This window comes from Typopeltis vanoorti, chromosome 15 (assembly GCF_054136105.1).
Source record: "Typopeltis vanoorti isolate ZY-2024b chromosome 15, IOZ_Tvanoo_1.0, whole genome shotgun sequence".
NCBI lineage: Eukaryota > Metazoa > Arthropoda > Arachnida > Uropygi > Thelyphonidae > Typopeltis > Typopeltis vanoorti.
Window position 1 is genome coordinate 18,317,583 of NC_143563.1, and position 14,525 is coordinate 18,332,107.

Below are 14,525 nucleotides of genomic sequence, written 5' to 3' on the forward strand. Positions count from 1 at the left end.
TGATAGTTGTCCATCAGCCAGACATCCTGATATCCACATCACTAACTTCGTATCCATACCCATTGCTCTAATTTGTCTAATAAAGTTCCATCCATGCAATATCCTGTCAAATATGTTTGTAAAATCCACAGTATTCTACTATTTCCTTCAAATACCTATTGATCATTTCCCTTACTACTAACATCCTTCCCTTGCAGTGTGTTATGCCATGGCACAGCTTCAATCGGTCTCCCGAGTTTGTCAATTATGAGCACTGTAATTCCACATATCTGCTCCCCCACCTTCCCTTTTTTCAACTGATAGTTCCACACATTTACCATCTCCCAAGTCAAACCACATGATCGTTCCACTATTTGGTATATAATGTTACATATTACCATCATGTCAGGTATTTAATATCTGTCAGTTTTTGTATACTTCTTGCTACATGATTGACAACTTTTTAAGATTAATTTTAAAAGGTTATCCCATTATTACTAAAGTGACTTGTTATTTAAAATATTAGTGCGCTTCGACGAATTGATATAAATATTATAAAAATTTGTTAACAAATTAAGGACCCTTAACTTTTTTTTCCTGATATCACCGATTTAAACAAAAAGCGTCCTCTATAATAAAAACGTTGACCTCCTACAGATGGCGTGCATTGGCCTTTTTCACGAAGCAGACGCATTTTTTCATATGGGTGAAAGCGATTTGGTGGGGCTTGGGAACAACAAAGACTGAGCGGAAGAGTCACATACATCAGAAACTTAGGAATAGTTTAATAAGCTTTGTGATTATTGAATAAAAACTATGGCACAGCAAGACAGAAGTAAGTTCATCTTTTACCTGTTTTTCATTTTATTTTTTCAATTTCTCTTTATGAATGGTGTTTTCTTAAAAGAATTTATTGAAGTACTAAAACAGGTTCAGTGACCGCTGTTGTCGGGCTGTTGTCCTGCTTGCTAGGGTGGTTCTATTTCAGTACTGGGGTTGGCTAATATGGAGATGTGATGTATTCCTGTTTGTATTTGGTGCAATTAGAAAAGATCGTTGCCGCAACCAATTTTATTAAATAAATGAAGTTTTGCCAAAATGGTGTTAACCTTTCTTGTTTGAATAATTAATATGCAGCACTTGTATTGCGTGAACTAAAAAAAAAAAAAAAAGTACTTCGAATTTGCTAATTTGTAAATATATTAATAATGTATAAATGAAAATAAATGTTCGGTTTAAATCTAAAATTAAATTATGTATTTATTAATTTACTCATTAAATTTATGAATTATTATTATTTGGGAGATGGACCCGATCTATTGTTATCACCTTTCTAGTGGAAGCAGCTGTTCAGATAACTTTAAATGTTTAGGACGATATGTTTCTTTATCTTCATATCCCCCCCCCCTTTTTTTTTTGTTTTTATTTTCATTGTTATTATTTATTTCGCCTGTGAAGCTATGAGTAAAGTTCAGCATATTGATATTCCCATTAACAATGGTCTGTTCAAAAATTCCATCCATGAAAGGAATCTTATAAGGCAAACCGGCTGGAGAACACAATTAACAGAAAAAAATACTGCATAGGGTGGATTGTGTAGTATGGCCTCCCGCGATGAGACCTATAGACTCCACTGGTGTAATTTAAGAAAGAAAAGAAATCAGCGTTTTTTTTTTTTTTTTTTTTTTTTTTTTTTTTTTTTTTTAAATAATGTATTTGCAGTCTGGTAGTACTAAGCTGCCGAAAAGTAAATTCGGTCATTTCAAAATCTGAACATAACATTAGTTAATTGCGAGAGAGTTTTTGCGTTTCTCCAAAAATATATTGGAAAAAAACTTTGGTATTCTTGGTTGCTCTGACCTGTTATAGTTCATGTCACCCTCTTGTTATCTGTTCCATACTTTTATGGTATACATCGAACAAACATTTTTTAAACATTTCATTTCTGGTTGAGAGGTTGATGCTGGATTAAGATTGATAATTCACTTAGTGATGAGTTGAATTATCAAAGTGGTAAGGAAGTGGTGTTTCTTTTAAGACTAGTGATAAATTGTTTAAGATCAGTCTTGCAGTGGACAAGAGGATAGTAATGCATTGTGACAACTGAAATATGTTATGAACCAGTAAGTCTTCACATTGATTCATTGGTTTCTTCCTCTGTAGTTTATTCTCACTGTGGTCAAGGTTATCCTTCTGATTACAACAAATATTGCTGCATAAACAATACACACACACACACACACACACACACACACTTCTCTTCAAGGATTAAGCATTTGCCTTTCACTGGTCTTCCTCCCCCCCCCCTTCCTTGGTCTATATCTATCCACCTCTTTTGGTAGCCAGAATCTTTCAATTTCTCTCTATATTTCCTGATCTTTTCATTTATGTCATAAATATCTAGCTCTTTTCTGATGTCTTCAAGTCTTATATGGTCCAATTTTTGTGCATTCTTTAATCGCTCTTAAAAATCTCAACTCTGCAGCTTGTATTACACTTTCATCTTTCTTTTTAGCAGTCCATATTTCTGAATCATATAATAAAGTGGAAATGGCCATTACTTTATAAAATTTTAGTTTAGTTTCTTGTCTTTTTTTTTTTTTTAATGTGTCCTTTTAATTTTACATAGATTTTCTGAAATTTCTTTATTTTTTTTCCTCTGTATCTTTATCTTTTAGATATGTTATTATGCAGCTTAAATAATTAAATTGTGTCATCTCTTCTGTTATTTTATTTTCTATAGTTATTTTTGATCTAACATGATCTCGATCTTTAAATGCCATGACTTTCGTTTTCTTTTGCGAAATTTTTAAGTTGTATTGTTGGCTTATTTTGTTTAATTTGTAAACCGATTTTTGAAGGTCATCTTCATTGTATTATAATGTAATCTGATCATCTGCATACAGCATTGTATTGATAATAGTTCTCCTGATTAATTGGGATACCTTGTTTTATTGTTTTCTATATTTTGATAATCTGATCTATATATAGAATAGAGTTGGAGATAAGCTGTATCCCTGTTTGACATCCTGATTAATTTCAATCTCTTCTGTTAATTTATTAACGAACTGTAACTGTATTTTTGTATCTTTATATAAACTTTGTATAGCTTGTTCCAAATGTAAGGGATACCCTTGTTTTTCATTATATTCCATAGTTTTTCTCTGTGCATTTTATCAAAAGCTTATATGTATATATATGCCAGCAATGGTTGGTTGATTGGTAGAGTCTCTGCTACTAATGGCTCATGCAAAAAAAGTTAAGCAAGTCTGAGCATGGTTAGTAGTTGGAAGGGATTCAATTGTTCGATGTTGTTGACACTCTGCTGAGGACTGGCCATTCTCACAGGGTTAACTTCAGCCTGTAAACTGACCTATGTCAGACCTCTATGCCCTCAGGGCACAGGATATGACAATCAATACATATATGTATAAAATCATAAAAATAACAGTGGACTCTCAAAATGAATAATATATGCTTGTGTTTAAAGGTTCTGTTAAAGATAGCAAGTGCTGTCTGTCCCTTAGAATGCTCCTGATCTTCATTTCTTAATAGTTCATCTGATTGTTTTAAGACTCTGGTAATGGCAATCTTCAGCATGAAGATTATCATTACCATTCTTAAAAGATTTCCCTGCCCCTCTACATCAAACTTTGTGAAGTTGAGTGGGAATGTTAGCAGGAAAGAAAACTTGCAAAAGTAGCATTCTGATTCAGTGACCTAGTGGGGAGTATATACTTTACCTTAGAATATTCTTTCTCAGAGAAGAACATGCCTTAGAGTGAGGTTTGGCAAGCCTGTGATTGCAGATGGTGATGGAGGAGAAAAGTACTTTTTATGCATTCCCACTGAAAACCTATGAGTCCACTAAATTTCATTTTATTTGTGGATTGCATAAGAGAGGAATGTGATATTTTCTTTGAAGTGAAGTTAACAATCAGTAGCTGTGGATGCTACTTTCTTGATGGAATTGCAGGAAGTAGTCTGGCAGAGATAAGTTGCATTATTGAACTTATAAGGTAGATTTTTCTGTTCAGGGAGAGATCTTTAGAAGGTTTGCTGCTACCATGGAGTGTGTGTTCCATATATATATATATATATATATATATATATATATATATGGAATGTCTATTGGTAAAAAGAACAAATGTTTTAGGAAAGTTATGGTAGTAAATCAAGGTTAGCAAGAAAGTAGCAGTTGGAGCTACTTTAAAAGTCCTAAATAGAAAAATGTCTTATAAGTACAATTGCAGTCATATTAGTTGCTGTATACAGGAAATAATACTTGAGCATACCTTTTGCATAGGTTTCAAAATGGGAAAGAAAAGCAATTTGGAGTTATAAACAAAGTTGCCAAAGACACTGGTAGACATTATTGGTATACTTTGTACAAAACCAAAGTTCAAGGTCTGGAGCATTTGGAGAGATTTATATAGGTTGGAAAGCAGCAGAAACAGTCTTGCGCATAGTACTGATGTGTTAGTGGTTATATAGTCTCTAGAATGCAGTTGATATTTAAAGAGGAATTTGAAAATTGAGAGACAAGGAAAGTAAGCCAAAGAATTTTGGAAATGCACATAGCATTTCTAGATCATCCTCTCCATGGAGCATTGGAGTGTATACATTAGCACATTTTCATATTACACGTGAAAAGAGAAAAAAGAGGAAGTGGAGAGGGTGGGGAAGATTCAGACCTCCAATAACAAAATGTCATGTAACTTACGAAGAAAGGGTAAGCTGTGTAAATTGCTTCCTCCCATCCTCCAAGGAAGGAGGGGGAGGATTTGCACAATTCCTAAAATAGCATTTTTTTTTTAACCTGAGTGATCAAAAAATTAAAAATAAAATAAGATCAGAGATATGAAGAATGCATTGTTAAAGAAAAGAAACTGGATCAAGCATTTATACCATATATATTGATGTGCATATGAATTTTCTCTGAATAACTTACAAGATCACAAACTGCCATTTGAGAATCTGGCTATATAAGAAGTGCATTAATGAAAGCATTAAGCATCAAAAGTTGGATGACTTATCTGAATATACAAATAAACAGAGATGGAAATAATTATTACTGGTTGTGTTTTTAAGTAAAATTTTTTAGGCTTGCATATAGATTATTAATACGCTGTTGGTTTTGCAATCTTTTTTTATAGATTTAATATTAAAAAAATATAGAATTCTTAAGAGATGTTATCTCTTAATTTATACTAAAAAATGCTAATATCTGCTTGCCTACTGTCATTTAATTATATCAGTTTCCTGACTAGTTATTTGTCTCTTAAATTTGTTTTAGTAGGCTTGTCAGTTGTTTAGCAGGTTTAGTAGGTTTCTGTATTGAAGGTAGTAAAAACTTCTGACTGCGTTTACAGTAAAGTAATTTTGTACAGTCTTTGTTATTTCGTTAAAATATATTCAACAAAAATAATGTCCAGCAATCATGTTGATTCCATTGCTAATCTAGGACAGTAGGTAATAGTCATTGTGGGTACCTAGAATACATTTACCAGAAATCCAATTGCTCTCTCTCTTTTACCTTCATGCTAATGGTAATTTGGATAGATATGAGTGGTTTATTCATATATATTTATTGCATCTAAAGTTGCCCTTTACAGAATTAAAAGTAAGTAGCTTGCTTTGTCGTATCCTTTATGTTGAGTTCAGTCAAAATTTGTCACTTTCTGTCTGCTCTATCAGATAAGTTGAAATGTCACTTAATATAAGATAATTAATGCTTTTAAGTTCAGTAAAGTCTTTTATAATTAAAAACAAATTACAAATACTTTCTAGTGTTTTCATTTTTCAACTACTTTCATTTTTATTTTGAGGTTCATCTTTAACATGTAGCTGTTCTTTGCAATTTTGAAGTTTTTTCCAGTTTTAAGAATTGTTGACGTGCAGTCAACAGTGCAGAACTTTTTGATAAGATTAAAATAGTGCTGAGGAAATCCCTGAAAGACTAACTGAATATAGAGACATTGCTATTTTGCATGTTCAAAATAGTAGCCAAGACTAAATCTAACTCTTAATTACATTCTTGTACTAACACTAATGAGATATGTAATTAGGAATAAAATGTATTTAGGGATAAATAATTTTGTTCTGGAAGCAATGTCTAATTAGTAATATTTTTTATAACTATAAATGTTTATTATTTTAATAAACTGAGATATGTTTTTATTTAATTGTTCAAGAAATGACATTTCTTGAACAACTGGAGATCATAGTCCTTGAGGAAAACAGAGGAAGGCTTTTCCATGAACAGAGTTAAATATAATGAAAGAGGAGGATGATAAGTTGGTTTAATTCTTTTATTGTGCTGTTTTTATTCCATTAAACCATAACATGAGTTTCAACTAGCACATAAGTTTAAAGCTGAACCGTGTATAGATGTTGACTAGCACCTACTTCTGTTTTTCCATTCATAGATAAAAATGGAGAATGATGGTGGTCAGTTTGGTCAGACAGTGCCTATGAAAATATCTGAAATAATGCTGAAAGAGAACATCTGTGAGAAAGTGATTGGAATGAGTCTATGAGAGAGAGATCCTATTAAGAGTATCGTCTTCTGGATAACATCAAGTATTTTTAGGAAAGTTTTTGGTGCACTGCCCCAAATGTGAGAACAGTGAGGAGACTGGATGGGTTTGGAATTTGTATATGGTTAATAGCTGTATAGATGAGAAGTATTGTCTTGAGATAAGGACTTTTCTGGGAGCTGAGGAGATTATAGATTTATTTATACCAGTGGTGTTCAACCTTTTTTGCTATGTGAGCTACTTTTCTATAAAACGTTATTCGGCAATCTACTCTCTTATATAGATCACATTCCCACAACCTGATATCTGATTATGCACAAATAAACAACTAAAAACTTTGTGTATTTAAAAATTTATTTACCACTTTTAATTATTTTAATACAACAACAACAACAAAAAAATATCGGAATAAAATATTTCTCTATTTTGGAAAACCAAAGTTAGAAAAAACAACAGATTGATTACAAACTCACAAGTTACAGAAAATGCTGGTTGATTAAAAAAAAAAAAAAAAAAAAAAGTTAACGTGAAATTTGGCATTGTTTGGACCTCGCAATATTTTCGTAGTCAAGTTGATACGAAGTGTCCAATTGCAGATGATCATTTGTAATTTGGATTCTTAATTAATTTTTTATGACGGCCATATTTGTAAAAGCGGATTCTGACAAGTATGTCGATCCAAAACACGACAGAATTTTTCACGCAATATCAGTTAATATTAGGAATTTTTCATGTGCATACTTTGAAATGACTTCATTGTTTATTGATTTTAAATGTAAACTATTTTGAATGTTTATTATCTCAAGTTCTTCAGCTTGGTTTATATCAAACAGCCCACTAATTTTATTTGAAATTTCTGTGATGTTCAAGTTTTCTTGAAATGGATTATTGATAAAAGATGCAATCATTTCAGTTTTATTAAAATCTTTAAATCTCGAATTTATTTCTTCCTCAACTAATTCTATTAAATCATAGCGAAGCATTTCTTGATTATGTTCAAAAAATTTTAATAAACATGGCAGATGTCTAAATTTGCGGTCATTTATATTTTTCTTTAATAAAAGTATTGTTGGAAAGTTTTTATTGAACTTAACATGTCGATTAAATTTTTATCTCTACCTTGTAACTCTAAATTTTAATTGCTTAATTTTGTACAGAAATCTACTAAAAATGATAAGTGTAACAACCATCTTTTATCACTCAGTTGGAGATAAATAACTCCTTTTTCATCAAGAAAATTTTTTATATCGTTAATTAATACAAGAAATCTCTAAATTCACTTCTGCTGAGCCAGCGAACATCATTGTACAACAGAAGTTCCCTATCATCGTCATCTGCCTGTAATTTAAATAACCACCACTGCAGGGTTTTTCTTTGAACAGAATTTACAATTTTAAATGTAATATCCAAAACATCTTTTGTGTTTAATCTTTTACTACACATGATTTGCTGGTGAATAATACAGAGGCACGTTAAAAAATATGGATATTTGTCATCGTTTTTACATAATGAAATGAAGCCTGATTTATTACCTATCATTGAAGGAGCACAATAGTAATAGACACAAGTTTAAAAAGCAGAAGTCTGTATTGTTTCACAAATTTATCAAATGCCGAAAAAAATGTCTTCTCCCCTAGTCCTTCCCAATAATGGTATAATTTTCAAAAGTTCTTCTTTACTTGAATAATCTTGAAATACCATGCGAATAAATACCATTAACTGAGCAATATCAGTGAAGTCGTTTGATTCATCAAATTGTAATGAAAACGCAACACACTGGTGAATGTCTGACATTAACCTGGCCTGGAAACTTTTCTCCAGCAATCGGAACTCTTCCTTTCGGCAATTTAAAACCTTGTCTGCTGCCTAGAAGTAGTCTTTCATTAGCGACGTCTCGAACCGAGGTCTTTTCTGGAAGCGGGAAGCCCCTCTCTCAAGCAACGTTGATCCGGGCAGTCTCTGAAGGCGAATCTCGAATGGATGGCCTCCTTTCTGATAGTAATTCTGGAACTGGGACCCCTTCTGCTTGCTTCAGTTCCTTTTTATTAGGCCTCCTCTGAGACCTCGCATCAAGTTTGGCAACCCCCCAAAGAATCGGTATGAGTCTTTCATCTTAAGTTTCAAGTTTGGTACGCCTTTTGTTTTCCTCCACTTTCTTTTGATTGTAAGTTGCCAGCCATCCGTAAGTTGTTTGAACTCTTTCTGACTGACTTCGGAGATGTTTTCACTTAGAGCCTGCAAGCCTTTCTCATACATACAAGTTTCAATAACAATCTTTCTAATGCCGCCATGTACAGCTTCGGCGACAAAAACATTGCCTTTGTTTTTAACACTCTGACATATTCTAACATGGTGCTTAAGGGTCAAAGCTGTATATAACTGAGAGAAGACCTCCACATAGCCTTTAAAGGAATGCGAACAGGGCCGACCAGGGCTTCTGACCTAATGTCCAATCCTCACCTTCTCGTGGTGCACTCTATTTGGTATCTACTTGGATACTGAACGAACGAGGATGGGCTGGCAATTTGGGATTTAGCAGACCAAATTGTATTCTTATTGGTTAAACCAAATGATGGTACGACATGACAAAATTTCATGCCAGCTGGGGCATTGCCCAGTTAAACAAGGCTCCCGTTGTTTTCACCAGGGAACTAGGGCGAACAGCGAAAAGTCAGCTACTGGAACAAATCTGAAAGCACACCCCAACTCAACATCACCAGAGTTAACGATCGGTACTATCAACATAAGAAGCCTAAATGGCAAAGAAATGGAGCTTGCCGAGGAATTAGATAAGTACCAGATCACCCATAATAGGGGTGACTGAAACAAAAAAGACAAAAACTGGTGAGATGTTTCTGAGCAATAAATACCAAATGTTATATTCAGGCAATGACAATCAAGGAAAAGAAGGAGTAGCTATAGTATTCAACACAAAATACGAGGCTAATCTTCTTGAATGGCAGTCAGTCTCAAGTAGAGTAATGTGGGCAAATACGAGAATGGGGAAACTGGACAATGAGACTTATTTGTGCCTATGGTCCCACAGAAGGTTCTACTAAAGGTAGAAGTGGAGGAATTTTTTGAGGCTTTAGGAAAAGCAACTGACACAATGAAAAAGGAAAAGTTGGTCCTTGTTGGGGATCTAAATAGCAGAGTAGGAAATGATTGCGAGACATACAAAAATATTTGGGGAAAATTTGGAGAAAAGAGCAAAGCTAATAATAATTACAAATATCTGTTGGATTTCTGCTCAGGACATGGACTGGTTGTTATTATTAACACCATGTTCCAACATAAAAATGTGCACAACTTCACATGGAGAGAGGAGGCAAGGAATAAGAAAAGTCTCATTGACTATGTTATTGATGATAGTGATGTTTTCTCCCTGGTGCAGAACACCAGAGTGTACAGAGATATTGAAATTGGAAGTGATTAGTCTTGAGCAGGATAAAATTGAATTTGAATTTCATATTGAAAAGAATAACATTTAAGAAAGTTTTAAAGCAAATAAAAGTTGAGCAGCTCCCAGATGTGAACTGTAGACTGAAATACACAAAGATTATTGAAGAAAAAATGAAAGAGTTTGAGAACAGGAATCAAACCTTGGAGATTCAGTAGCAAAACTCTGAAGAAAACATTGATTGATTCTGCCAGAGAGGCATGTGGTGAGGTTGTTTGCAAGGATAAAAAAATCAGAATTCCCTGGTGGACACAGGAAGTTCAAGTGGCAGTGAAGGAAAAGAAGAAAGCATATCAAAAGTTCCTGGCAAATAAGTCAGCTTGTGCTCTTAGAGAATACAGACAAATACAAGAATGCTAAACACTGTGTAAAACTAGCTAAACAAAAGTCATGGGAGGACTTTGGCAAGAACATGGAAAATAAACCTTGGGAAAATATTCTCAAGGTTGTTGAAGAAGCTTAGGAACAGAGGAAAGAATGCTGTAAAAGGAGTTAGAGATGATAAAGGTGACATGAAAAACGGAAGAAAAAGATATTCTTGAAGTAAGGAGTAATTACTTTGAAAAACTGCTAAAAGAAACAAGCAGTGATGACAGCACAGTGGTAAAAAAAACACTGGCCAGCATGCAGTCAGGAATACATATCCATACTTGAAGTAGAAAACGCCATCAAAGGCTTGAAATGTGGAAAGGAAGCAGGAGTAGATGATATTCGACCAGAAATGCTAAAGTATGGTAGTATAAAAGGTACAGTGGCTGCACTGCATAGTTCAGAAAGCCTGGACAAAGGGACGAATTCCCAATGATTGGAGTAGAGTTCTAATAGTACCCATATATAAAAAGGGAAATAATACTGAATGTGAGAATTACAGAGATATTTCCCTACTGAGTGTTCCTGGCAAGATCTATGCAAGTATACTTGAGAAACTGTTGAGAAGAATTGTGGAATAAAAGCTTGGTGAAGAACAAGCTGGATTCAGGCCAAATAGAGGCTGTCAGGATCAGATCTTCACTTTACGACAAATAGATGAAAAAGCATGAGAATATAACAAAGATCTGTATTTAAGTTTTGTCGATCTGGAAAAGGCATATGACAAGGTGCCAAGAGAGAAGCTATTCAATACTCTACGGTTATATGGTATCAATGGGGCATTATATCAAGCAATACTTAGTCTTTGTTTGAGTTGTAAGTCAGCAGTTAGAATTGAAGGAAGTACAGGAAGATGGTTTAATGTTAAATCTGGTGTGAGACAGGGATGTACATTATCCCCTCTGTTATTCATTATCTATATGGATCACATTATGAAGGATAGTGGTATTAAACATGATATCAGAATTGGAGATGTTAATGTCAGCTCTTTGTTTTATGCAGACAATGTTATACTTCTAAATAAATCCGCTACAAGTTTGCAAGATTCCCTGACTAAATTGAATAACTGTTGTAATAGATATGGTATGAAGGTCATCATTAAAAAGACAAAGACAATGAAAATAGGTAGAATTGTTGAAAATGTCAACTTTGTTGTGAACCTGTGGAACAAGTAAAACATTTCAGCTACTTAGTCTTTGTTTACCATCTTCAGTAAAAATCATACTTAGGCATGATTTTTACTGAAGATGGTAAATTAACTATGGAAATAGACAACAGAATCAGCAAAGCTGGTATGGTAGGAAGTCAATTGAATAAATTCATATGGAATAAGAGAGAAATTAGTCAGAGCACTAAATTAGCTGTATACAAGACAGTGTTCAAACCAGTTTTAACTTATGGATCTGAGAGCTGGATCAGAAGTAAAACACTTGACCAAAGACTAGAGACCACAGATATGATAGTCCTGAGAAAGATTAGAGGCGTGAACAGAGGGCATCAATGGCAATATCATATTAAAAACGATATTAGGAAAGAACTTGACATTGTCAGCTTCCAGGAATGCATTAGCAGAGCTAATCTTAGGTGGTATGGTCACTTAAACAGAATGGGCAAGGAAAGATTAGCAAAACAATTGTTCTCTGCCAGGTTGGCAGGAAAACGACCCAGAGGAAGACCTAGATATAGGTGGATTGATATGGTACAAAGTGCCTTAGACGATAGAAATATAAGATCTAATAATGTTGGAGTCTGGATCAGTAACAGACTGATTTGGAGGAAAATTGTAGATAAGAAGTTAGCAATGATATAAATTTTTCATATAGTACTATCATATTCTGTACACCCCTTGAGGGTACATGTCAGGAATTTGATGATGATGTACATATTTCGACCTTTACATCCATATTTATATATACATATATTTACACTAAATAATTCATACAATATCAGTAAATTCATGTTGCATTACAGTGACTGGAAGTTGACATTATTGGCAAGTTTAATTAATTCTGAGTAATACTTTTCTATAAATCTGTTTTGACACTGGCCGCCTGTTTCCAGAAGTGATGTGTTGTATTAGGGGCATCCAGATGGAGTTAGTAGCTGACAGTCATAAAGTGTGTAGTCAACATTCTGTTGAAGGTGTGGACTACAAATGCATGATGGCGATTCCAGGATATGAAATTTGTGTATCTTAGTTTTCTATGTCCCGTTAATAGCGTGGTTAAACCTGGAGAAATCACGTTTTGAGCCGGAGTTTGCTTCCGATGCTTGGCTAGAATTCTTTTGTTGTTGATCCATTTTTTGATTTTTTCTATTCTTCTTCCCACAAGTCTAGGCTTCTTTCTTCTGCAAGCATTTTTATAACAGATTTAGTACACTTTTGGTAACTTGTTTCTAGCCACTCTCTCGGTATGCACGTTCACCCAACAGAACTTGATTTTCCATTCCTTTATGGTGAAATACCAAACCAGATTTCTTGTCTGTTCTATTAATGCTATATGGTTGTTCTGTTTTTTTATGCTGTTTTTTCTGTTTTTTCACTGCCTGTTATGTACAATGAAAGAACAGTGACGTTCCCTCTGGTTTTGCTTCCATCAGTGTATACATGGAATTTGTCACTTTCAGAAGTTTCGTCCTCTTTAATATATGTTCTTTTTGCTGGGTGAGGCCACCTACTGTAGTCAAAAAGACGTTCATAGCAATTTAGATCAGTGTTGTAATATTCGTTATATCTTCTGGAAGTGACTTCATACATAAGGGAGAATTCTTGTGTTTGCAGGCCGATCGGTGTTAGAGCTGCAATAATGCAAGCTGCCTCGAAAGATATTGTCCTGTATCCTTTAATTATATGCATGGCTATAAGGCATTGAATGTTATTTAGATTTTGTCAGTTTTTCTTTGATTTCAGTGAATGTTTCCAGGCAGGTGCAGCATAAGATATTAATGACAGTATTGTTTTCAGCGCTTGATGACCTAATCCCCACTTAATCCTTGCCGATTTTGCTAGAAGGTTTACAATTTGTAAGCTTTTTCGGCAACATATGAGATGTGCTTGTTGAAGGTAAATTTTTCATCTGTTGTTACTCCTAGGTATATTAGCTCACTGGCTACCTCAAGAACTTCCCTATTTAGAAAGACTGTTATAGGTTGTTTTGATTTTTTACTTGCGATGTGGAGCACTTTAGACTTGGTGCTATTGACGGTAACTTTCTTCTTGTGTGCCCACTCTGCAATTTTAAAGAGTTGTTCATTGGCTGTTACTTCTAACTGTAAGCCATCATGTCATTGAATCATTATCATTGCATCATCGGCGAAAGCTATGACTTTTGTTTCAGTTGTGAAAGGAAGTTTTAACAGCGAGTTGTACTGGATGTTCCAGAAGTTTGGTCCACAGTGAGAGCTTTGCGGGTAGCCTCATTTGACTTCTTTCGTTACAGCTGTGGTTTTTGATGTTGTGGTTGCTCTTCTGTCTGTAAAATAATATTTTGTATGATTTGTAAGTTTTTTGGGCATTTTATATCTCATAATCGATTGATTATGGCTGCCAACTACTCAGCATCGAAGGCTCCTTGTACATCAAGTGAGATCAGTAGTATGTCTTTTTTTTTTTTTTTTTTTTTGCTGTGAACTTCTGTGAACTATTTAACTTCATCATTGTGTCTACTGTGCTTGATTGAGACACACACAAGTACTGTCTACTCAAGAAACCTAGTAAACTGCTGCTTACTAGGTTTCTTGAGTAGACAGTAGTTGTGTGTGTCTGTTGGGAGAATGTAGTTCCCATTTGCTTGCCAGTCATGAAATTAATTTTTTTTAAATCCTGGTTAGTCATGGTATGCATGCACTTATATATTTTGAATAAATTACCGTTTTAATAATAAAAACTTTCCTTCTTCATATGGATCATATGGAAGTTGGGAACGGGGATTGAAGATGATGGCCAGTATGTACTATAAAATTGTTTCATTCCTGTGGGTTATAGAAGCAATATTAGGTCTTTTGTAACTAAAGCCAACATCCCAGATTTTTGTTTAAAGTTCTATATCTGTGTTAAAGTAAAGAGATCTAGAGTTTGGCTAAATGAAAGCATTATAAAGCAAAATCATAAACACTGCATCCTCCTCAAAACCTGTTACTATTGAAAAACCTGATTTTGTTTTTGTCAGAAACAAGTA

General features: G+C 34.1%; 1 protein-coding gene across 1 annotated transcript in view; it reads left to right on the forward strand.

Moving 5' to 3' along the window:
• The first annotated feature begins 708 nt into the window (after positions 1-708).
• Positions 709-14,525, forward strand: part of LOC150098431 (retinoic acid receptor RXR-alpha-B-like) — a 289,067-nt gene continuing 275,250 nt past the window's right edge. Inside the window, exon 1 of the mRNA XM_090405562.1 lies at positions 709-814. Coding sequence (XP_090261688.1) covers positions 796-814 — 19 coding nt within the window. The 5' untranslated portion in view covers positions 709-795. The remainder of the gene's footprint in view (positions 815-14,525) is intronic.